Source organism: Lithobates pipiens, unplaced genomic scaffold (assembly GCF_037356315.1).
Source record: "Lithobates pipiens isolate NorthernLeopardFrog02 unplaced genomic scaffold, aLitPip1_a1.2 Scaffold_22, whole genome shotgun sequence".
Taxonomy (NCBI): Eukaryota; Metazoa; Chordata; class Amphibia; order Anura; family Ranidae; genus Lithobates; species Lithobates pipiens.
In genome coordinates, this window is record NW_027507784.1 from 93,186,532 (window position 1) to 93,212,698 (window position 26,167).

The window sequence follows — 26,167 nt, forward strand, 5'->3', positions numbered from 1 at the left end:
TTCTGTGCCTCTCCCATTCGCCTATTGCTCAAAACATATTTACGATAGACCAATAGACAGGTAGATAAATAGATGCTGATGAAGTGTAGCCTTTTGGATGAGGAAATAGTTCATGGTGTCTCATAGGCTTTACTTTATCAACATCTATTCATCTACCTGTCTATGGATCTATAGTAAATATGTGTTGAGCAATAGGCAAATGGGAGGGGCACAGAAGCCCTTTGCTTTCTCTGTCCATTGTTGCCATATTTTATGTACCAAAGTCTTTTACCTCACCCAGTCTAATGAGAACCTTCAAGGCCAAAAACATCTGACATCCTTCAAAATGTACTGGGTTGTGAGGTATAGTGGGTGCAAAGATGGTGGAAGTCATTAGGCGCCAGACACTTCTTGGATGCAAAAGAGGTTTTATTTCTTTTAAGTCCTTTTTATATTTTGCAAGGGAAAGAGGGTTAGAGACACCCTTGAGTAGTTACAATTTCAACTGGCAGACTCCAAGACATCAATAGGAGGACAGCCATACATGGAAAGGCCCCAGCAAGGTGCCACTTCTACAGGTTTGCTGTCACCTATGGCAACAGTATCTAACAATTCCTTACACAGTTTTCTCAGCTGCACTACAATGTCCACTTGTAGCTCTTCAGCCCCTTGAGTTCCTAGTCTCTCAATGGACTCTCTGATTCACTGACTCTGAATCCCATGAACTCCTCTAGGCTTTTGCGGTGGTATCTCCCTCAAGCTGCACCAACGTTTCCCTGCTGGGTCCCTAGCTTGGCACACCAGATACCTTTCAAGCTTCACCCCTGCTAACCGTCTCAGTCCCTGGCTTGACACACAAGGCTGCTCTGCAAGCCTCACCTCCGCTGGCTGGGTCCATGACTTGATCCCCGTCTGAAGTTTCCCCATTCTCCACCGTGCCCAATTGGTGATAATACTGCTCCGATACTTGCTTCAGTTACTCATTTTGGTCCCTGGTAAAAGTGGTTGGTCCCTTAATGGTGATAGCTTCCCTTCTACCTCCGACCGTGACAGGTTCTCTGGCCGGCAGAACCGTCACTGTTGGTTGGGCTGCAAGCCGCAGTCCCAACCCTGTGCTGCCCTCTTATTTCTGGATAAGCCCTCACACAGCCTGGTAGCCAGACGCCCCCTGGGATAGCCCCATTTTCTGACCTAGCAGCTCTGGGGCATACTGGATAGTGAACTGCCTGGTTGTCCCCAGAGGCTGAGAAAATAGCCACGAATGACAAAGTGGACAGTGCCTTGAAGCACATCAAAATGAGCATAGACCTGGAATGGATTTGATTAGAGTATAACTGGCAACTTAGTTGGTTTCTGGGCTCCAATTTTAGTATGTGATGTTTAAAGTGGAATATTAGTCTTGGGTGAAGTTAACCCATTTTGGATTCAGATGGTTTTTGCAAACCAAGTGAAACTCTAATTTGTCTATAAGGTTTCTAAATTGAATGTAGTGTGGCAATTTATTTCTTTATGGATCACAGTAGATCATATTAGATAGACCTAGAACATATCCTTCAAAGTCTTAGCATACCCTGGTAGCATCATGTAGTATATTCTGTTTGTTTATTCTTCCCCCAGTGCATCTATACGCCAGCGCTCAAGATCTCAGCTATCCAATGTTGTCCCTGATACGCCATTTTTGACAGTAGCCGATACATCCGAAGCGTTTCACCAGTATGAGGAATTCGGCAGAAGTAAAAAGGTGAGTTTATGCCAAGAGACAAGAGGTGTATCCATAGTAGATTTTGTAACGACCTTAAAAAAAATATATCTCATCCATTAGGTGTTAAATTATATCATACTGATACACAGCTTTAGGGCTTTAGCAAAGAGACAGTAGTACAATAGATTTTTTGAACATTACCTTCTGTTCTTTTGGGTCTAGTAGCACCTGTAAACTCTGCAATCTCGTTGTCTGTGTGATGTGATATGTGTGAAAATTCAGCTTTTTTCCCATTGTTTTGGCAAAATAATATTTTTGGTAAATATGTCATCCATTAATCTTTAATGTCTAAGTTCAGCCAAAATGAAAAACACAAATATCAGCACAAGGGATATTAGTTACAGTCAGTAGGATGTGTCCTTGTGCTAATGCCTCTTCTGTTTGGTGAAATCCTCCTCCATCTATGCTCCCCCACCTCCTCTGCTATAATATATTGGTGCAGTGGGGATTAATAGAACTGTGAGAGTTTTCCAACCAGCTGCTCCATTCCTAGAAACCTTACTACAGCTTCTTTGAATGAAACAGGATCTATGAATGGGAGGGGTGGACCTATCAATCATCCTCTATATCCTTCATTCATAGATCCTGTTTCATGCCAGAAGACATCAGCACAAGGGACACATCCTACTAACTATAAATTATGTTCCTTTTGCTGATATCTGTGTTTTTCTATTTTGACTACACTTAGATGTTAGCTATTCTATATTTTATGAGCTAATTGATTATAAATATTTAAGGATTGCCCTGCTTTGTTTCAGGAAGTAATTGCTGACGACGATGACAATGTAGAGCCAGCTCCAGTGGCCAGGATATTAAAGTATAATGCTCCTGAATGGCCCTATATGTTACTAGGTTCCTTTGGAGCTGCTGTGAATGGCGCTGTAAATCCACTCTATGCCCTCCTTTTCAGTCAGATTCTTGGGGTAGGTACTCGTATCCTGCTAAACAGCTTATTAAAAAAAAACACCCATTTGGTATTTATTTTTATAAGTAATTTAGTGCTGACGTATTTTATATAAAAACAAAAAATTGTGTGAAAGAGATAAACTGTTATACTACCTTGATGGCAGTTTGGATCTCAGTGTATAGACCCAGAATGGGTAAACTATAAGGCAGCACATATATTAGTTCTTTTTTTTTTGTCTAGATGAATGATGGATGAATAAATGACTTTTGCTGAGTTATTGTATTCTCATAGAGAGAAGACTTTCCGGCCCTGATAGCTATTCTACCAACTAAAATACCTGTGCTGCTTTGAGACAGCAACAATGGGGCTGAATTACAAAGCATTTGCGCCATGAGTAGCGGCGCACACCAACGCACAACGGCCGTTTTTGTATTCACAGAGCATTTGCGCCTGTAACACAGTGCAATTCTCCATTTACTATCATGTTGCCGGCGCACGGACGGCCGCAATCTGTGCGTTGTTATAGACCTGTTGCATGGAATCTTCAACTCAGAATTAAAAGAAGCTGTAAGTGCAAATATTATGGGGGTGATGTGGGGTGATGTGAGGAAGTATAGATATGGCTGTCCAAGTAACAAATATGGCCAAAATAGGATGGAATATAAACTTTCTCTGAGCAAGCCTGCCGCGTCTACACTGGAACTGCGTGAGATCATTTTATGCACTGTGCATGCGCAAACGGCATTTGCGCCCGTTCAAGTGCTCTGGTTCACTGCGCCGGCAAAATCTTAGTAAATGTCAAGTCACATAGGTTCATTTGCATAAGTTGAACAGGTGCACCTCTAAACTTGACTTTTATTTTTGCGCTGGTTCACTTCTATGGGTTTTTTTAAGGCTATTTGCACACAGGTTATGTTAGCATTAAGAAAAAAAATTAAGAAAAAAAAAATTTGTGGGGGTCCCCCAAAATTCTGTACCAGGCCCTTCAGGTCTGGTATGGATATTAAAGTGATCCCCGCACCCCAAAAAAAATGGCATGGGGGTCCCCCTCAAAATCCATACCAGGCCCTTCAGGTCTGGTATGGATATTAAGGGGAACCTCGCGCCAAAAAAATGGCGTGGGGGTCCCTCTCAAAATCCATACCAGACCCTTATCTGAGCACGCAACCTGACAGGCCACAGGAAAATAGGGGGGAGAGAGCGTGCCCCCCTCCTGAACCATACCAGGCCACATGCCCTCAACATTGGGAGGTATGTTGATGAGGACAAGGGTCTCATCCCCACAACCCTGGCCGGTGGATGTGGGGGTCTACACTAACATAAAAGATACAATTTCTTACCCCAAAAGTGTCCCCAGTTGAGAACTCAGGACTAACACCCTAGGCAAAAGTAATAACCACATAGACCAGTCCTTTTCAACACTTTTTACTCAAGAGGAACTATTAAAAAGTTTTCAGGTCTAAAAGAAACCCTTCTTAAAATAATTATACCCACAGCTCATGTTGCATTAGCATGCTGAGTAATTGGTAGAACGTTTTAAATCAGATAATATAGAATATTACATTCCCAGAGTATTGAACATCCACGACAGAACACCCCCTCATTTGTATGACAAAGACATTTTCAGTAAAAATATTGAAATGGATCATAATAATAACAAAAAGAAACACAGACTAAAATTTTTTTTAATGGATGATAATGTACATTGAAAAAAAAACTATTGATTAAATTCCCCCAAGGACTTTTGTGCAGCAAAGAATAAATCGGACAAAATGCAAAAAATGGCAATAAATTGATGAAAACGTTATTGTTACAACAATTAAAACCAACATATTGCTTAAAAAGCTATGGTATAATTATATCCCCAATATTAACCACTTGAGACCCGCACTACGTCTATTGACGTCATGGGGTTTCGCTGGTTATATCTAAATGATGCCTGAGGCCACAGACATCATTCAGATATTGCAGTTTTCAGCCGGCGATTCCCTACACCATAAGAATGATCATAGCGGCTGTTCCGCCGCTTGATCGTTCTTACGGGCGGCGGGAGGGGACGCCCCCCCTCCTGCCGCCCTCCGGTGCTTCTACCGACTCACCGTTTCCATCAGTGAGTCGGTCACAGGATCCGCCGGCCCCAGCAAGTGATCATAGAGATTTCCGGTGGACTAGATTGTCCCCGGAGTCTCTATGATCGTTCGGAGGCCGGGAGCGATGTTATGATGTCACGCCCGGCCTCGGTATTCAAATTAACGGCGCCGATCTGGCTAGGAAGCCATGATCGTTTTTTTTTGTTTTTTTTATTATTCTTCCCAGCCTAGAGGTGAGATATGGGGTCTTATTGACCCCATATTTCACTGTAAATAGGTCCGATCGTGCCATATTCCTATTACAAGGGATGTTTACATTCCTTGTAATAGGAATAAAAGTCATCAATTTTTTTTTATTTATTTTTTTCGGCGTATCCTCCTCTTTCACATTATGCAAAAAAATTGGGCTAACTTTACTGTTTTTTTTTTTTAAGCATGAAACTGTTTTTTTTCTGAAAAAAACGCGTTTGAAAAATTGCTGTGCAAATACCGTGCGAGATAAAAAGTTGCAATGACCGCCATTGTATTCTCTAGGGTTTTTGCTAAAAAAACATATATAATTTTTGGGGGTTCTATGTAATTTTCTAGCAAAAAAATTAGGAATTTTACATGTAGGAGAGAAATGTCAGAATTGGCCTGGGTCCAAAGTGGTTAAGGTATAATTTACTAGATGAATGTTGCACAGCACTTTTTTCTAGATATTTATTAATTGTACTGTTTTGCAGCAACGTTCTGATTATTCAGAGATATGTTTGGTTTATTTTGAGTCATTTTCACAATTGAAGGCTGTGCAGAGTATTTGATTTCTTTATAATTATTTACTAAGCACTGTTTTTATTGCTTTGTTATTTTTTTTTCTTACCCTTTAGAGATTACTAGATGTTCCAGACCTATCATTTATTATTATTATTATTATTATTATTATTATTATGATTATTATTATTATTATGATAAGTATTATTAATGGTATTATATTTATTTATTTAAAACTGAAGTTTTATTTATATTTATTATTTTTATATTACATATATTATATTTTTATCGCTTATTATTTTGCAGACATTTTCCTTACCCGATGAAGAAGAACAAAGGAATCAAATTAATGGCATTTGTATGCTGTTTGTTCTTATCGGCTCAGTATCTCTAATGACACAGTTTTTACAGGTAATTATTTTCAGACCTTTAATCTAAAATGAGTGCAGAAGATTATGTTTTCATTGCTTATGATTACCTGTTACTGTGTGATTTTCCAGGGCTACACATTTGCCAAGTCAGGAGAATTGCTCACCAGAAGGTTACGTAAGATTGGATTCAAAGCTATGATGGGCCAAGAAGTTGGATGGTTTGATGACCCTCGAAATAGTCCTGGAGCTCTTACAACAAGGCTGGCAACAGATGCATCACAAGTACAAGGGGTAAGAATCCTACAAAGCCTGGGTAAACAATTGTGTAACTTCAAGACAGGGACATTTAATTTCCATATTTACATATTATACCACCAAGAGCAAAAGCAAGTAAAAAGGAGTCAAAGAACCAGAACTATTTTTTAAATTGACATTAAAGGCAAAAAATCAAAATGACATGTATGATGCAGTCTGTCACTAGCATTAACACAGCAGTCTTTGTTTTTCCTGTAACTTTGTTTTTATTATGTTGATCCAGCCACTATGTTTGCTATTTTTCCCAGACCATGCTGTCCAGCAAAAGTGGTGGTCAGGGGGTTGAAACAAAGGCAACCCTATTGCATCTCCGCAGATAGAGGAAACAACCTTAAGCCCCATACTCACTATCAGTTTTTCTGCTGAGTTTTTCCTTCAGATTTACCAAAACCATGTAGTACAAGGGCCTGCCTGATTGCATACAAATTGAAACTCCTAAGGTTTGATCTCATATTATATGGTTTTGGTAAATCTGAAGGAAAAACTCAGCAGAAAAACTGATAGTGTGTATGAGGCTTAAGACAGGAAGTGTGTGGCTTATAGGATCACCAGGTGAAAATAAGGGGAAAAAAACTAAAAGCAGAAAACAAATTCAGCAACCACATCTAAAGATTGGCAAACTTCAGTCTTTTAAATTTAGTTTTTGTGTTTAGATATGGTTCAATATACAGTACTGTGCAAAAGTTTTAGGCAGGTGTGCAAAAAGGCTGTAAATTAAGAATGCTTTTGGAAATAGAAGAGTCAACAGTTTATTTTTATCAATTAACAAAATGGAATGTAAATGAACAGAAGAGAAATCAAAATCAAATCAATATTTGGTGTGACCACCCTTTGCCTTCAAAACAGCATCAATTCTTCAATTCTTCTAGGTACACTTACTTGCATGCAGTTTTTGAAGTAACTCTGGAGGTAACTTGTTCCAAATATCTTGGAGAACTAACCACAGATCTTCTGTGGTTGTAGGCTACCTCAGATCCTTATCTCTTCATGTAGTCCCAGACAGACTCGATGATGTTGAGATCGGTTTTGTGGGGACAAAACTATCACTTCCAGGGCTCCTTGTTTTTCTTTACGCAGAAGATAGCTCTTAATAACTTTGGCTGTATGTTTGGGGTCATTGTCCTGCTGCAGAATACATATGGAACCAATAACACGCCTCCCTGATGGTACAGCTTGATGGACAAATATCTGCCTGTATGGGAGCTCCTTAACCACTTCAGCTCTGGAAGGTTTACCCCCTTCATGACCAGTACATTTTTTGCAATACGGCACTGCGTTATTTTAGCGGACAATTGCACGGTCGTGCAACGATGTACCAAAATAAAATGTATGTCCTTTTTTTCCCACAAATTGAGCTTTCTTTTAGTGGTATGCAATTACCTCTGGGTTTTTTTTTCTGTGCTACAAACAAAAAAGACAGACAAATTAAAAAAAAAATATATATATATTTTTTACTTTCTGCTATAAAACTATAAAAAATTTAAAAAATCTATTTCTTAATCTTAATCTTAATTTAGGCCAATATGCATTCTGCTACATATTTTTGGTAAAAAAAATCCCAATAAGTATATGATGATTGGTTTGTGCAAAGGTTATAGCAAAAAGTAATCGCAAAACGTAATTAAAAAATAAAATTGCAAAAACAAAAAATAAGTCAAATAACGGTAAAAAATAATGCAAGAAATAGAATAACAAAAATAGAAAAACTACTGAGAACAGTGGCTGAACTACCAGGGTCACATAGGCCACACTTGTGACCAGACTCTAGCATTCCACCACCGGGTTCTGAGGGAGGGCCCAAGCTGGGGGTCAGGGGCCCTTTGTGGTTTCTTGCACCAGGGCTCTGAAGGTTCTAGTTATGCCTCTGCAGGCAATAGTAAAGCATGGTGGAGGATCCTAGCAAGTTTCGGGCTGCATTTCTGCAACTGGAATTGGAGATTTGGTCAGGATCAATGGTGTACTCAACATTGAGAAATAAGGGCAGATACGTATCCATCATGCCATGCAATCAAGGCGGCGTGTGATTGGCCCCAGATTTATTCTGAAGAAGGACAAAAACCCCAAACATACAGCCAATGTCTTTGAGAACTATATTCAATGTAAAGAAGAACTAAGGAGTCCTGGAAGTGATGGTTTGGCCCATACAGAGCCATAATCTCAACACTGATTCTGATTACATGAAGAGACATATAGATTTGAGGGAGCCTACATCCACAGAATATCTGTGAGTACTTCTTAGAGATGTGTGGAAAACCTTACCTGACAAGCTCCTTCAAAAACTGTGAGCAAGTGTACCTAAAAGAGTTGATGCTGTTTTGAAGGCAAAGGGTGGTCAGACCAAATATTAATTTGATTTGGATTTCTCTTCTATTTGTTTACTTTCCATTTTGCTAAATGATACAAATAAACCATTAACACTTCTATTTCTGAGAGCATTTCTAATTTACATGTTTAAAGCGGCGGTCCACCCTAAAGTGGAGCTTCCGCTCATTGGAATCCTCCCCCCCCCTCCTGCGCCACAATTGGCACCTTTCAGGGGGAGGGGGGTGCAGGTACCTGTACAGTACAGGTATCTGCACCCACTTCCGGCGTAGATTCTGCAGAAGCTACGCCCCTTTCCGCAGAATCTACGCCCCTTTCTGAAGGTCCCCCGCTGCCTGCTGGGAAACACATGGATCCCAGAGACAGCGGGGACCATCCTTATTGCGCAGCGTGACTCGTGCATGCGCAGTAGGGAACCGGGAAATGAAGCCGCAAGGCTCCACTTCCTGATTCCCATACCCAAGATGGCGGCGGCAGCACCCGAGAGACGACTGAGAGATCGGCTTCGGGTGCCGACATCGCGGGCGCGCTGGGCGGGTAAGTGTCATTATTTTAAAAGTCAGCAGCTGCAGTATTTGTAGCTGCTGGCTTTAAAAAAAAAAAAGAAAAAGGTGGACTCCCACTTTAACACTTTTTTTTCCCCCACTTTTCGCACTTCTAAAACTTTTGCACAGTGCTGTATATGGCATTGTACCAATGTGCACTGTGTAACTGCTACATGCACTTTCCAAGAGAAATTAAGTTAACATTCCATGCCCTTTCCTTTTCTCATATATTCATCTGCACCTTCCTCTTACAAAAAAAATGTAACATTTTAGGAACAGGCATGGCCCCTTTATCAAAGCAAAGTAAGTTGTCACAGATAAAGGATGCTGCACAACCCGGAACCATTGACTATGCTTACTGTGATGATTGTGATTCTTCAATAATCTAAAATTTCATTTTTACATGGTAGGTATGCTAGTGAAGCTCTTATTGAATGTGTGATGACACCATTCATCTTGTCACTATAGCACTCAGTATAAGTTATGTGGCGATTGATGTGCAGCTGTTCCTTATTCCTTTCCTCTGCTAGAACCTGTACAGAAATGTAGTATTTGTCATTGCTCACTAGTTTTCAGCAGGCTGAATTCACATTATAGCATTTTAAATGCTGTATGTTTTACTGTATGTCTGTTACAACATTTTTCAGTTCTTTACTTATTTTAAGCTCAAATTTATACTGATCGGTTACCTTCAGCTGTTGAGCGTATTTTCACTCCACATATTACCTTATGCACACTGGGTGTTTAGACCCAGTCCATGAGACTCCAGTGTTTAGATGCAGGTGGAAGGCACAGATGCACCAATCAGCTCTGCTGACAGCAGCCTGTGAAAACCTATGAGAGGCTAACAGCTGCTGCGGATGGACAGGGCTGAATGGCGCACCAAGCCATACTAACCTTTAGGGCAGTATGCATCTGGGGTGACTACTTACATTCTGGACATTTATCACTGGGCGTATACTGCCCTAAATATTGATATCACTTATGCGCCGTTCATCCTCATCAAGCCGCAGGAGCTCTCAGCTTCTCATAGATGTTTACAGGCTACCGGCGGGGGGTCGTTTCTAGTTTCCACCCACACCCAAGCACCAGAGTCTATTGGCTAAATGCCTAGCGTGCAGGAGGCCTTAGAAGAAACCAGCAAAAATAAATAACTATAAAGAATAAACCTGACACTTTTCTCATGTGGCAGCTGTATTTTTTAATAGGTTTAGGTGGTTCTGATTTGTGCATATGAGCTGAAACCCCTGACCAGATAACCTGCACAGACCCAGTGACCTTGTTCTCTCTACACAAAAGAATTATGTTGAACATTGGAAGGATAATTGGTTTTATGAAATTTCCTTTCACATAAATAATAACTTAATACCCAACTTCCATGGAAAAATAAGTCTATTTCATGGAAGCAATGCAGCTCATTCATAAACAGCAACATATCACTCTCTGAAAACAGCTGCATTGTCACAATTAATACAAAACAAAAATAAAAAATGGCTATAGAAATATTTCAATACTATGACCCTTCAAAGGACAGTCCAAACAAAGCAGATATTTCAGATTGTGCTGTAAGTCAGCAGGTGAAGTCAACTGTTAGCTTTAAGGAGACCTGTACTGACGAAGTATGGTCACTAAAGTTTCTGCCCCCTGTTCTGAAAATGCTAGTTTCCTCAATGTCATTATGTTCCAATGGCTTGAGTCACAGACGTGGAACAATTATAAAAATGTGGATTTTATCAGTGGTAGCCTCCATATTTATCTTAGTACAGGCTTACCTTAATTTATCTCTGGTGTAGCCTGTTGAAGAGATTTTGGAGCCCTGGGGTCAGTTTTCAATGTCTTTGATTATTACAAGGGGTTCATTGGCATTACTTACCTTGAAGAAGCCATCCTCTATGGTCCTGACACATAAGGTCTAGATAGTGAGTCTGCAATGCCTGTGTATTTACAAAGAAGACTATATACATTTACACAAGAATATGTATTTACACAAGAATATGTATTTATTTGTTGGTTGGTGTTTGTATGTGTACTAATACTAACAATAAATGTACCTGGATTATAGGCTACCGGATCGCAGATTGGCATGATTGTAAACTCTCTCACCAACATCGGAGTGGCCATTATCATCGCCTTCTATTTCAGCTGGAAACTGAGCTTGGTCATCACCTGCTTTTTGCCCTTCCTGGCATTATCCGGGGCCCTCCAGGCTAGAATGCTTACTGGATTTGCCAACCAGGACAAGCATGCAATGGAATCAGCAGGCAGGGTAAAAACATATATTTTTTTTAAACTAAACTAAGGGTCAAGGTGTACCTGGCTTCTGATGAAACACAGCATAAAAGACATTTAATACAGACCTGTAGGGGGAAAAAACTAAAGCATATACTTATCTTTTTCCTGGCTTTTGCCTGTGGTGTCTAGCTGAGGGTGTGGAGTACTTCTAGAAAAACACTCTCTGCACTGTGAGCTAGACTTGGAGTGCTTACCGTTCCCCAGATCTCATTGCCAGGAGAATGACATCACCCCTTGCACACCAAAGCCAGAGGAAAGGTAAAGATTTATATTTTGTTATACCTTTTTCTCCCATAAACTTTTACTTTTTACTGTGTTTTAACAAGCAGAAAGAGGGGGATTAATAAACGCAAATTTTTAAAAGTAGAGAAACTCACATTGCTAGAGGAAAAAATACTGACATGACATGTAGTGACTACTACTACAGCTATAGGGTGTGACTTTATTACTTTACCTCTATCCAGGACCAATATTCCAATACTGTAGGGACTCCAATGAGCCACTGGATTCATGCTTTTCTTTGGCAGCCTGGTAAAGAGAATCCTTTCAACTTTTGTGTGCTCAAAACTCACTGATGTGAAGATGTGTTGAAAGGCTTTGGCTGGCTGTTGCAGAGACTTTCGGCACATCTGTGCACATGCAGAATTTCCCCCTTGCACACCCACAAAGATGCTGCAAGTAAAGGTGGTCATGCATCTTTGTTTTTATGCACATGCATAGTCAGGACTTTTTTTTTGGAGAATAGGTGCAGGAACTCCCCCTTTCAGGATCACCCCTTGTCTCCGACCACCTACTCACCTTCAAGCACTTGGTTTCAACCCCTACCCACCTCCCAGTATCACCCCTTTTAGAGAACACACAACCAAGTAACATTTGTAGTGGTAAGTAATTTGTATGTAATTTGTCAATGATAAAGAGAAAAGCAGTAAAATAGATAACCTGCAGCCAGCAGCAATAGACCCCCCCCCCCCCCCCATCAACAACAGATCCCCGTACACACACACGTGTCTGTGTTTGCTTTGGGGTGCACACCCTAATGCAATAGGCGATGCACACCTATGTTCACTTCAATGCCTATCCAGGAAGAAGCTTAGAATTGATTGTCCCTCTCACAATTATACATACAGATACATACACTGGATCTAATTTTAGTCAGGGCCTGTGTTGACAGACTTGGGGCTTGTGTCCATGGCCTCAGTTTGACATCAGTATGAATGCTTTTGAGATTGTTCCGAACTCATTAGCTGATATATTTGACCTGTCCATCAACACAGGGCTTTACACAGTTACTTGCCCATTTAAATTGAAAAAACAGGAGCATCTAGAGGAAGTCTATGCAGACATTAAATTCCTCAGTGGATTCCCATAAGAGAATGCAAAACCACCTTCACGCAGGTCAAATATACCTAATAATGAATTCTGAACGATCTCAGAAGAGTCTCAAATTGATGTTAAACTGATGCCAGCAATGCAAGCCCCAAGCCTCAAAAAAGTTGAATTTAGAAGGTACCGTATAGCAGTAACACACTGTTGCTGTTCTGCGTGTTTCATAATAACCCACTGGGTAGTACTTTAGCTATTTAAAAAGGTTAAAGATCCATTTATCAATGCTCATTGTTAATATAATCAATTTCATTCTATTTCCCCAGATTTCCAGTGAGGCTCTTGGGAACATCAGAACTATTGCTGGAATTGCAAAAGAGAAGCTGTTTATTGAAATGTATGAGGAACAGTTGGAAGCCCCCTACAGAGCGGCAATCAAAAAAGCCAATGTTTATGGAATGTGCTTTGGCTTTGCTCAGTGTATCGTTTTTATTGCAAATTCAGTCTCTTACCGGTATGGAGGATACTTGGTAGAGGCAGAAAATCTCCATTACAGCTTTGTGTTCAGGTACTCCATTTATTTAAACATGCTGAGTCTCCTAAAGCTGCAACAGTGCCCTTTCACAGAGAGTAGACCATCGTATTGCTGTGGCCCCTGTAGAGACCTGGGAAATCAAGAGAAGAAATTAGAATTCATAATCTTAATCTGGTTCATTTTAGTTTCTAAAAAAAAACTATTTTTGAGGTAGCTTTAACAGTGACAAATGTGTAATTTCTTTAAATTGTAATAGGCCTGTTCTAACTGGAAGATATAAATAGGCCAATAGTTCACTGTGGCTGTCCCTGCTCTTACTGGTTAAAAAAACTGTCCTGGCAATGCCTAATCTCTATCAAGTTCTCAACAAACATTTAGAGACTGCAGATGATGCAGGAGTGTAAAATGGACCAGCAGCTGGACACTTGTAATGAGGGAGATTTTGCCAAAATGCACTAGAGAAAAAGTGTAGGCAGGCGTTCTACTAGAGCAATTAAGAGGCTACAGATAGTAGTTTGGTTTAAACTGCCTAGCAGCAGGACAATTTTAATGGCCAAGGCTAGGTCCAATTTACTAGAGATAAAGAGCACAGGCTGGGGCTTTAACACAAGAACTAAGATACTCAAAATGCTACAGTACTGTAAAACTGGCCAGCAGCAGGGCAGTTTTAATTATGGTTAATAGTCCTAACTGATATATTCCTAATAACTATTTAATCTATGTGGATAGATGGGGTGCAGTGATTATGAGGTGAGGTGAGGTAGGTGCACACAATTCTTCTTCTTAGCTTTTTCTTTCAATGATGCAGCTCTATGCTGAGAGCAAAAAGCAGCCCCAGGAACAGATTGTTACTAACAAATAAACGAGGCAACTTAAGCACCTCAGATTTAGAAAAAGACCTGTGAACATAAAATGAAAATACAAAAATAAATGAAAACCCCAAAATACCACCTCTGAAATAAAGGCCCACAAAAGCCTCACAGAGACAAATCAGTTTAATCTAAAGTAAAGGCCCTATGAGCATAAAATAAAATAAATATTACCCCAAAATACCACCCCCTGAACTCAAGTCCATTTTTTTTAAGTTTTTCAGCTTTCCATATGTTTTCCCTAAAATTATTTACAATTCACTGACTCTACCCCCTTTTAATAATGAGGAAGATGGCTTAACCAAAAGTCCCGTTATTGACTTTGCTTGGCCTGGTGATCATAGCTGTAAGTGCATTACAATTAAAAAAAAAATCTCCTGGGCGAATCTGCTTTTAACTTTGCTGGTACTGTGAATGTGAAACCTGCAATCTCAATCTCATATCCGCAATCTCAATCTCATATCCGCAATCTCAATCTCATATCCGCAATCTCAATCTCATGTCTGCAATCTCAATCTCATGTCCACAATCTTAATCTCATGTCCCATTTTAATAAACTCATGATAGCAATCATTTGACAAAATTGTAGAATTTGACTGCACTTCTTATGTAAGGCTGCCTTGCAAAAGCTAGTTCATCAAGTTGCCCTATTCTAATAAATAATGCTTTATGTTTGATTCCAGGGTGATATCTGCAGTTGTAACCAGTGGAACTGCCTTGGGAAAGGCATCTTCTTATACTCCAGATTATGCTAAGGCCAAAATATCTGCTGCACGTTTTTTTAAACTGGTGGATCGTGTTCCAAAGATTTCTGTATTTACAACTGATGGAGAGAAATGGGTAAGAAGCATTTTAAAAATACTTATAATCCAGTTCATAATAGAACTCTAGGCAGCTCAAAAATGTTTGGGTGTCCAGAAAATCAAAAGCTAATTAAAATATGCTGTAGTCATAAACATACATACAATCAGATGTCTTCAGTTACCATATACTGTACATAGATCATATTTAATGATGAAGATAAAAACTTGGGCCTGAAATATTTTCCAGCCTTTACTGTCACTAACTGTGCTGTGACAGCATGGGGTGTGTTAATAGTCATATGTATAATACCAATTCCTTATATTAGTAAAATGCAACTTGAAATCAGAGGAAACCTTTATGATCTTGGCACCATAACATTTCTTAAATTTTTTTTATTAATTTCTAATGTGAACATGGCTGTATTTTTTTGATTTATACAGACTAAATTCTAAAAACCTGGGCACTTTAGACTAATGTGTTTTTAAAAGCAGTGCAAAGACTGAAATGTAATGATGGTCACCCAGTGCAACAAATCTATTTTCACCATTTATCTGTTTAGAGCAATCAGGTTTTTTTCTTCAATGGTTATGATGGGATACTGCATATTGCTTTATCTCTAATAAATATGTTAAAATATGGATGTTAAAGAGGACCAGTGCTGTGTAAACTGAAAAAAGGCAATTGAAAGGCAAAGGACTCTTCACTGGTAGAGCCTGTGGTCTCCCTGCCCCTGATCTTTTCCTGTTAATGACCTACCATGCCTTGTTTCACATTGTGTCTCTGTGTGGAGGCACCCATCTTGGTAGGTTTTGCTTCCTCAAATCAAAGCTGCCCCACAAAGATTGGTGATCTGATGGGGTTATATTCAAGAAATGGCAGGGGAAGTGAAGGAAACGCATCCATAGAATGAATAAGGCAGAAGCAAGGAGATCCTTTCACTACAGGTACTCAGGTATACTTTTTTCTATGGCAAGCTTTTGGAAGAATATTAGCTAGCATAGTATTGGCATCACAACTGCTCATGCTAAGTCTAAGCAGAAGCCAAAAGCAGGAGTGGAAGAAAAAATATTTAGGATGGCCACACATGGAGCAAATTTCTTTCCTGCAATCTTGGGTTTACAGGAAAGAAATTTGCTTGATTCTCCAATCAACACAGACAGTGTTGATGCAGGCATCTCTCTTGCCAGGCCATTGTCTTTTCCCGGTGGGGGTGAAAGCTGTCCCCAGTGGGAGAAGACAGTGATTATTGCTAATAGCTATAGCAGCTGATAGTGATTATCATAGGTAAAACCAGGCATGCTGGTTGTACCCAAGTTGATTGATCAGCTTGGTACATTCAGCCTGCTCATACATGGTTAGAATCTGCTGAATTGGCTGAGATTTGAGCCGTAAATGGCCTTAGATCAGGGGTGGCTAACCAGTGGCCCACGGATCCCTTTGATGTGGCCCGCAACCTCCTGCTCTGGAATGGCAGGTTAGCAAGCCCAGATCGCAGGTTGCCGACCCATCATACCACAGCATCGGTGTTGTGAATGAAGCTGGTGGTAGAAGAAGAAAATGGCTGCAGAGCAGAGCCCGTAAGCCGATTTTGCCACAGGCAGAGTCTATGGCAAAGTTCAGGTAACCCACAGGATAGACCCAGGTGCACTATGCTGCACCCGCAGTGTGGGTAATCATCAGTGTGAAAGCAGTTTAGGCCCTTTTCACACAATCAGCCCTACCCAATCGGACCCTCAATTCACCTCTACAGAGCGGTAGATGTAAACATATTTTTGTCCGTTTACTCTCGCCTGCCTCCAATCCGGTCCTAAAAATCTGATTAAAAAAATAGAAGGGAGTTCGCCCCCCTTTCATCTGGGTGGATCGGATTGGAGGGCCTATAGAGTAGCCGTGACCTGTCATCCGCCCGCTCCGCTCATTGTGGCCTGCGACTGGTTACCAAGTTGCTTAAGTGGCCCTCGCTCTTAAAAAGGTTGGGCACCCCTGCCTTAGATGAACTCACCCTGCAGGTATACATCTGTAACAGGAGTGCTAAGGCACAGTCACATGCTTGGAAGTTCACTGCTATTTTTCCAGAGGAATTTAAGACAAAAGGTATATTTTTTAGGGTAGTCATTAAACACAATTCACATTTATGCCCTGTACACACGATCCGAAAATCGTACGGAAAATACCGCTTTCGAAGCGATCGTACGATAATCGGATCGTTAGTACAGAGCTTTCGAGAGCCGATTAGGACAGTTCATCTGATATTATTCTATCGGACATGCACGGAAATTTTTTTCGTACGATGCCAGATCGTACGATTTTCATTTAATCAATACAGCTATCGTTCGAAAATGCAATACAAATGCATTACAACACATGACATCACTTCGGAAATTTTTTTCTGTCGTGCGGGAATTTTCGTGACTTTAGTAAACTCATCAGATTCGATCTGAGATTAGCATGCAATAAAAAATGGACGATCATTCGTCCGATAATCTCATCATGTGTATGGGGCATAAGGCTGCTTTCACACTGGGGTGGCCCGAGTATTAGTGCTAAAGCGCCACTTGTTTTGGCAGCGCTTTAGCACTGTTTAAGCGGCGCTTTTCGGCCGATAGCGAGGAGCTTTTAACCCATGCTTGCGGCCGAGAAGGGGTTAAAAGCAGCCCTGTTGTGGCGCTTTTTGGGTGCTTCGGAAGTGCTGCTCATTCATTTCAGTGGCTAGTGTGCCCCAAAGATGCAGCTTGCAGGACTTCTTCTAACGTCCCACAAGCGCATCGCCCCAATGTGAAAGCACTCAGGCTTTCACATTCGGGCAGCATGGGAGGCAGTTTTCAGGTGCTTTAAAGGCACTATTTCTAGCGTTAAAACGCCTGAAAACTGCTTCAGTGGGTCTGAATTTTCTCATTAAAATATTCACTTTTTGAGCATAGGTCCACTTTAATGACAGCCAATATTCACAAGGTCACATCTAGCATGTAAGTGTCCCGAATAAGACCCTCTAAGCTATCCCAAGTGTAGTTTAAAAATTTTCTTTATTAATATCCCAGTTGAAATACATATATGGGGGCTGTTTTAATTGCCAAAGAATTAGTAACTTTGTCCAGTCAGTCCTGATGTTTACACAGCACTCACAGACAGCAGGGTTGGGTTTGTGACCTCACGTTTCTCTGCAGCAGCTAAAGTGATTGTAAAGGTTTTCTTTCTTTAAATAAAAATAACAAACATGTTAAACTTACCTGCTCTGTGCAAGGGTTTTTCACAAAGCAGCCCCAATACTCCTCTTCTGGGGTGCCCTGGCGGTGCTCCTGGCTCCTCCCCTTCATTGGGTGCTCCCACAGAAAGCCCCCCCTGAGTCCCGGTGCTGCATCCATTGACACAACAGCTGTACTTAGCCCCAGATATATGTGACTTGCAGGTTGCAGAATGCAGATATATGCATTAAGGTGAAAAACCTTGAGACTTTACAATCACTTTAATGCATTCTCTGTATTAAAGTAAAAAAAAAATGTATAATAGTCACCCCCCTCTCCCCCCCCACTACTCACCTGAGCCCAATTTAAATACAGCGATGTGCACGTCTGCAGCAACTCTTCTCTCCTGTCTCATAGGCTTGCCTGAGAGCAGCTGGAGCCACCATTGGCTCCTGCTGCTGTCATTCAAAACTTGTAAGCAGGGGATGGAGTCAAGCCAGACTGTGTGTCTAAATCAAACACCCCGGCTCAGGCTTGAGCAAGCTGTTTCCTATGGGAGCAGTAGCGCCGCCCCCTCTATCCAAGGCCTCTATCCATCGCCACCGCCACCTCCTATTCATGCATCCAGCCTTTTTCAGGAAGCTGGGCGCCTGAATTACAGCAGTGGGGTTTTTTCTTTTAAAACACCTGATTAGAGCCAGAGGCTTTAATAGGCTACAAAATTGGGTGGGCTTGTGGTGCAGAGCGTTGCGCTACGAGCCCAGACAGGTGTTACAACAGCGAATATTCATTGCAACACTGATCCTCCTCCTGCCCAACCAAGGCAATCCTATTGGACGCCTAGGAGTAGGGGAGGAGATGCATGGCAGAAACGAGGAGGAGGGAGGAGGAGAAGACACAGGAGCCGCTACCCAATGCCCCGTTGCCCACCGCAGCCTGATGGCTGCCAATCCCCATTGCTCCTTGATGTCCCCTGCTGCCTGATCCCCACCAATGCCCATCACCTAGCTCCCTGCCGCCCCCCGAAACAAACAAAAAACTAGCCGCCACTGTATGGGAACAATGGGTGGGGGTAGGAGCCAGGAGTGTGGGCGTGGACCCCAAGAGGAGGAGGATTAAGACTGCTCTATGCATAACAATTGCATAGAGCAGGTAAGTATGACATGTTTATTATGTTCATGAAAAAAAAAATAAAGCTTTACAATCACTTTAAGCAATACTGCCTGGTCACCTCTTTTCCTCCTGCCTCTCATTGGACCCTGATGAGTTTGCTACTCACTTCTCTCCTCCTGTCAGCATGTTCCTTGTCACATCACATGTAGCCCCTTACTAACTCAGAGTTCTACTATACTGTAAAAGTGATTACAAGCTGATATCAAGACTAATTTAAGTACTTTTGTATGTAGTCATTAAAAAATGTTAAAAACAACTTGTTTAATTGGTGCCATTTTAACATATTCATGGAGTTCAGCTTTAATGAACCATGCTCTAAATGTAATTCTGTCTAAAACTCAAACACTGGTAAGTGAATAATAATTATATTTATTACCATTTCCAGAACAATTTCAAAGGAGGCATTGAGTTCATTAACTGCAAGTTTACATATCCCACCCGTCCGGATATCCAAGTACTGAATGGCCTCAATGTTTCAGTCAAATCTGGACAGACGTTGGCCTTTGTTGGCAGCAGTGGTTGTGGCAAGAGTACCAGCGTTCAACTTCTTGAAAGGTTTTATGATCCTGACCATGGCAAAGTGGTACGTTGAATATAGAAGCTTGTCAATGGGGTATTGCCTCAGTTGAGATTTTTTCTAAGGTAAGGGTGGGTACCATCACCCATATAATATAGAAAGAGGTGTCTGGGGTCACCTCAGAAGTGCTCCTGGCAAAGAGGATAAGGATTTGGACTTTAAATAAAATGTAATAATGTATAGAAACTAAAAACATTGTGGAATGAACCACAAAGACAAAAAAATTGGTTATTTTCCTAAACATCAGGCAAAACTGAGAAAAAATATATGCAATGCTTACCCTAAAAAGCTGTGGCAGTAGGGCAGCACAGACAGAGGCACCCGAAGGCATTTCCCCCCACGGTGGACACTAGGGACTGCTGAGTTCTAGATTTACAGAATGTATAGGTAGTGCGGTATATCATCCACCAATTATTTATTAAGACATATAGGATACAAAGAAAGAAAAAACTGAATGGCAAGGTAGCAAAGGGAAAAAGAAAGGAAGGGGGGGGGGGGACACAAGGGAAAGGGGAGGAAGAGGGAAGGCAGGGTTAGGTGAAACAGGGGAGATGATGATTGAAGGAAAAGAATAACACAATAAGAAAATAATGAAAATGTGAAAAAAGAAAAAATAGATTGAAAAGATTGATATATTCAATATGTTTAGTAACCGACCTATTGTGTCAGAGTATCCAATATAGCGCCCTGGGGAGGGATGCAGGAAGCTTTGTGCGATTTCAACTGATTGTTTGCAGAGTTTTGCTAGACAGTTTTTAACTAGTGAGTGTTTAGATAGAGGTCTTCTCATAAGGTATATCTGAGCAAGATCACAAGCCCCTGATGGATATACATATTAAATTCTGCGTCCTTGCTTGATGCTAATCTTAGCACCACTAGCACCACTTGCACGGCTGGCAGAGGATCAGCCCCAGTATACAGTTAGTCCCCAGTATTCTAAGACTCACCATTTGTTATTCCTGCATCCAGTTGACACTGGGGAATGGCCACCATGCTTGGGCCCACTCCTGGCATCTCTATATGCCTCCAATCCAGCTGACGCTCATCAACCGGCAGACCCTGGCGAATGGCGTCCCATGGATACGACCCTCCTCACTGCGTGAGAATCGCACACGCGCAGTGACCAAATATGGGATGCAACCAGCGGCCATTATCCTGGTGATGGGTTGTGACTCACTAAGGAGCCTCTCCCTTCCCTGGAGAACTGCTGGGGAAGCTATACCTCAAGCTGACACATGCCACAGCTAATCCTGAAAGCAATGCATAATATATTATTTATGACATTTTATTACTTTAATAACATTAGGATAGAAGATAGCCAGGTTATAGAGATTAAACATGGCCAGCTTAGTAACCAAATTACAAACATTTATTTACATATATATATAAATGTTAACATCCGCATCGATGAATCAATATTGTAATTTTAGATTAATTTTTTAGATTAAGAAGAACAGCAAGAACAGGAATAGGTCCAGCATGGTTAAAATATAAGGATATTTAGACCATAATTATAGAAATGCTTTGTATGTGCATGTTTCATTTAAGAAAGGATCTATATTAGCGTTTAATCGTTCAATCCAAATAGCTTCTTCCTGAAGGATTATGGAATCTTAGTCACCTCCCTGCAAATCTTCAGGGATCACTTCAAGCACCATAAATTTAGCTACTTCAAGCTCAAATCTGTGGTGCAAGCCTATGTGATGGCCTACTGTAGTGAATTTTCCGTTGGCAGAATAATATAGGTGATCTCCTATTCTTTGTTGGAGCTCTCTGATGGTCTTGTCCACATAAAAAGCATTACAGACACAGACCATCAGATAGATAACTCCTCTTGTGCTGCAGTTGGCATGAAATGCAGGTGTAAATAAGTCTCCGTTGACAAGTATAAGTTTTGTACCCTCCTGTATCCAAGGACATGCACAATGCACATTGACCACAGCGAAAAATGCCACAAGGTTACCCTGGTAATGGCTGCTCCTTAATATATCTCTCAGTGAAGTTGCCCTGTGAAATACCAGCTCTAGGGTTGGTCTGACATACTTTTTGAGGATAAGATGATCGGTCAATATATGCCAATGATCAGATAGGAGGTTTTTTAGTTGGTTATGATGGGCAGAGATTTTAGTCATGATTTTAACTGTTTCTGGTTTTCTGCGAGGAGGACCATATAAGAGCGAAGCTCTGGTACGCGCCAGGGTTTTGTTATAGGCTTTTCTGAGGTTAGTTAGAGTATAGCCTCTTGTTAGTAGGTGTTTACGTAGGGCAGAAGCCTTGGTGTAGAATATATATGTTTAATGTGGGACTAATGTAGCAAAGTTAGACCCTGTAGATATAGGTTCCAACACAGGTATATATGCTTGGCCTATATCTGGCTGGAAAATGAGGAAGACAATCATGTGATGTAATGTCTTGCCATGCCTCCCATTATCAAAATACTGCAGGTCTTTTTCTCTGCACAGTTTCATAATACTTTGTCAGTTCTTCAATACCCTTTAATTTATGGATTAACCTTTAAAAGACAAGCACACTTGTTAACTGGTAAATCTCAACCCCACCTCCATCCGTCTCAGTAGGCACACAGATACAAACGCTTACGCAATACAATACAAACTAAAGCTGTTTTTCATTGCTGAGTCAGCCTATTGTACATCTAGGCTCTGGTGGCATTGCCAGAATATTAATTTATAAGTGTATTTGCTCAGGTGACAGAGAGCATGTGGAGTTTACTAATTCAAACAAGCATTTGTTTTTTAAATGGTCCTTAATCACACAATAATAGTGCAGCATTCTCACACATCCTAAAGTCTAAAGTATTGAGTCATTATATACATTATAATATATATATATCCCGTATCTCATAAAAGTGAGTACACCCCTCACATCTTTGTAAATATTTTATTCTATCTTTTCATGTGACAACACTGAAGAAATGACACTTTGCTACAATGTAAAGTAGTGAGTATAACAGTGTAAATTTGCTGTCCCTTTAAAATAACTCAACACACAGCCATTAATGTCTAAATCGCTGTCAACAAAAGTGAGTAGACCCCTAAGTGAAAATGTCCAAATTGGGCCCAATTATCCATTTTCCCTCCCTAATGTCATGCGACTTATTAGAGTTACAGGGTCTCAGCTGTGAATGGGGAGCGGGTGTTTTAAATTTGGTGTTATCGCTCTCACTCTCTCATACTGGTCACTGGAAGTGCACCATGGCACCTCATGGCAAAGAACTCTCTGAGGATCTGAAAAAAAGAATTGTTGCTCTACATAAAAATGGCCTAGGCTATAAGAAGATTGCCAAGACCTTGAAACTGAGCTGCAGCACGGTGGCCAAGACCATACAGCGGTTTAACAGGACAGGTTCCACTCAGAACAGGCCTCGCCATGGGCGACCAAAGAAGTTGTGTTTTCAGCGTCATATCCAGAGGTTGTCTTTGGGAAATAGATGTATGAGTGCTGCCAGCATTGCTGCAGAGGTTGAAGGGGTGGGGGTTAGCCTGCCAGTGCTCAGACCATACGCTGCACACTGCATCAAAATGGTCTGCATGGCTGTTGTCCCAGAAGGAAGCTTCTTCTAAAGATGTTGCACAAGAAAGCCTGCAAACAGTTTGCTGAAGACAAGCAGACTAAGGCCATGGGTTACTGGAACCATGTCCTTTGGTCTGATGAGACTAAGAAAAACTTATTTGGTTCAGATGGTATCAACCAGGTGTTGTGGCATCCAGGTGAGGAGTACAAAGACAAGTGTGTCTTGCCTGCAGTCAAGCATGGTGGTGGAAGTGTCATGGTCTGGGTCTGCAAGAGCGCTGCCGACACTGGGGAGCTACAGTTCATTGAGGGAACCATGAATGCCAACATGTACTGTGACATACTGAAGCAGAGCATGATCCCCTCCCTAAAGCCCCATACACACTATCAGATTATCTGATGAGTTTTTCCTTCAGATTTACCAAAACCATGTAGTAGAAGGGCCTGCCTGATTGCATACACATTGAAACTCCTAAGGTTTGTCCTCATATTATATGGTTTTGGTAAATCTGAAGGAAAAACTCAGCAGATAATCTGATAGTGTGTATGGGGCTTTAGACATTAATGGCTGTGTGTTGAGTTATTTTGAGGGGACAGCAAATTTACACTGTTATACAACCATATAATAAAATATTTTCAAAAATATAAGGGGTGTACTCACTTTTCTGAGATACGGTATATGTGTCTCTCTCTCTCTCTCTCTCTCTCTATATATATATATATATATATATATATATATATATAAATGCAACACTTTTGTGTTTCCCCTTATTTATCACGAGCTGAACTCAAAGATCCATGACTTTTTCTATGTACACAAATCCAGGCCTTTTTCTGTCAAATATTGTTCACAAATCTGTCTAAATCTGTGTTAGTGAGCACTACTCATTTGCCAAGATAATCCACCCAGGTCACAGGTGTGGCATATGAAGATGCTGATTAGACAGAATGATTATTGCACAGGTGTGCCTTAGGCTGGCTACAATAAAAGGCCACTCCAAAATGTGCAGTTTTACCGTATGGGGGGGGGGGGGGGGTGTCCGAAAACCAGTCAGTATCTGGTGTGACCACCATTTGCCTCACGCAGTGCAGCACATCTCCTTTGCATAGAGTTGATCAAGTTGTTGATTGTGGCCTGTGGAATGTTGGTCCATTCCTCTTCAATAGCTGTGCAAAGTTGCTGGATTTTTGGCAGGAACTGGAACACGCTGTCGTATACGCCGGTCCAGAGCATTCCAAACATGCTCAGTGGGTGACATGTCCAGTGAGTATGCAGGCCATGCAAGAACTGGGATGTTTTCAGCTTCCAGGAATTGTGTACAGATCCTTGCAACATGGGGCCGTGCTCCTAAACCTTGTGGCCAGCCTTCGTAGAAGAGTTGAAGCTGTTATAGCTGCAAAGGGTGGGCCAACTCAATATTGAACTCTACGAAATAAGACTGGGATGCCATGCCATTAAAGTCCATGTGTGTATAAGGGCAGGTGTCCCAATATGATTGACAATATTGTGTATATATATATATATATATATATATATATATATATATATATATATATATATATATATATTGTAAGATATGGGGGTGATTTAACTCAAGTGGTGCATGCAGTTTTCCAGAAGCGTGCCACTCCAGACTGCGTTTTTAGGGCATGGCAGCCCACTTTTATTTAAAGGTAACAAAAAGTTCAAACAAACAGTAATCTTCCACCATCACTGTATAAACACAAACGTCAGCCTCCTGGCTTACTCACTGTCAGCTTTGTGCTGTTCGAGCGCAGACCACATCTGCCTTCTACAGACCTGCACACACAGGCTGCCACTTGCAGCCTTAGACTCCGAGACCTGCTGTCTCTTTCTCCTGGAGCCATCTCCTACTGGGACTCTCCCAACCTCCTAGGCCAGACTTCCTGTCTTCCGGGTAGAGCTGTCTCCAAGTCTGAGTCCTGAGCTCTATCCCTGGGGTGGTTATGAACCCAGCCCACAGGTGTACAATTAGCATGCCTCTGTTTAAACGAACCAGGGTGTGAAAGTGCTAATCCACACCGTGAAATGGGGTTGCCTCTCCACAATATATATATATAAAAAGTTTGAAGGATTGCTACACTTAAAATTGTATTTGTTCAATAATTTCAAAAATAGTTACATAGTAACGTGTTCAAAGACATTTCTGTTTCGGGCTCACATGCTTACGCCCTTCCTTAGGTCAGAACACATCTAACATCACAATCACATTCATGAGAATTTAAACATTTTTCAAATACAGTAATCACATATGGAATCAATTTTGTAATTAATTACTCATTAGTAGTGATGGACGAACTTCCGACGGGACGTTTTGCAAACGCGTAACGCGAACGCGGCCGATAGTTCGCGATCCATAACGTTCGCGACGGGCCCCATTGACTTCAATGGGAGGCGAACTTTACAAATCTACAGGTCAAATTTGCAGCCACAAAATAATTACTAGCTGTGCACACATAGTCCCACCACATGGCCAATGACATAACACATGTATGAGGTGAATCTGGGATCGACAACTACAAGCATTCTTTTTTTATATGTGAAATTCTGACAATGCAGGACTCAGGAGCGCATGAAGGCAATGGAGGAGAGGGAAGGTCAGGGTAGGCAAAGAAGAGGGTGCAGGAGATGATCACCAGCACTGTGATGTAGACCACTGACACCTGCACAGTGATAGAGTGATCTGACACCAGCACCGTGATAGAGAGCACTGACATCAGCACCGTGACATAAAACACTGACATCAGCACCGTGATATAGAGCACTGGCACCTGCACCGTGATAGAGTGATCTGACACCAGCACCGTGATAGAGA

The 26,167-nt window shown here is 41.2% G+C and overlaps 1 protein-coding gene across 1 annotated transcript in view; it reads left to right on the forward strand.

Annotated features, from left to right (window-relative positions):
* LOC143923952 (bile salt export pump-like) overlaps positions 1-26,167 on the forward strand; it is a 156,933-nt gene that overhangs the window by 107,124 nt on the left and 23,642 nt on the right. The window contains exons 19-26 of the mRNA XM_077447902.1: positions 1,597-1,720; positions 2,500-2,664; positions 5,798-5,902; positions 5,992-6,153; positions 11,107-11,310; positions 12,986-13,227; positions 14,747-14,903; positions 19,608-19,805. Of these exons, the coding sequence (XP_077304028.1) occupies positions 1,597-1,720; positions 2,500-2,664; positions 5,798-5,902; positions 5,992-6,153; positions 11,107-11,310; positions 12,986-13,227; positions 14,747-14,903; positions 19,608-19,805 (1,357 nt within the window). The remainder of the gene's footprint in view (positions 1-1,596; positions 1,721-2,499; positions 2,665-5,797; positions 5,903-5,991; positions 6,154-11,106; positions 11,311-12,985; positions 13,228-14,746; positions 14,904-19,607; positions 19,806-26,167) is intronic.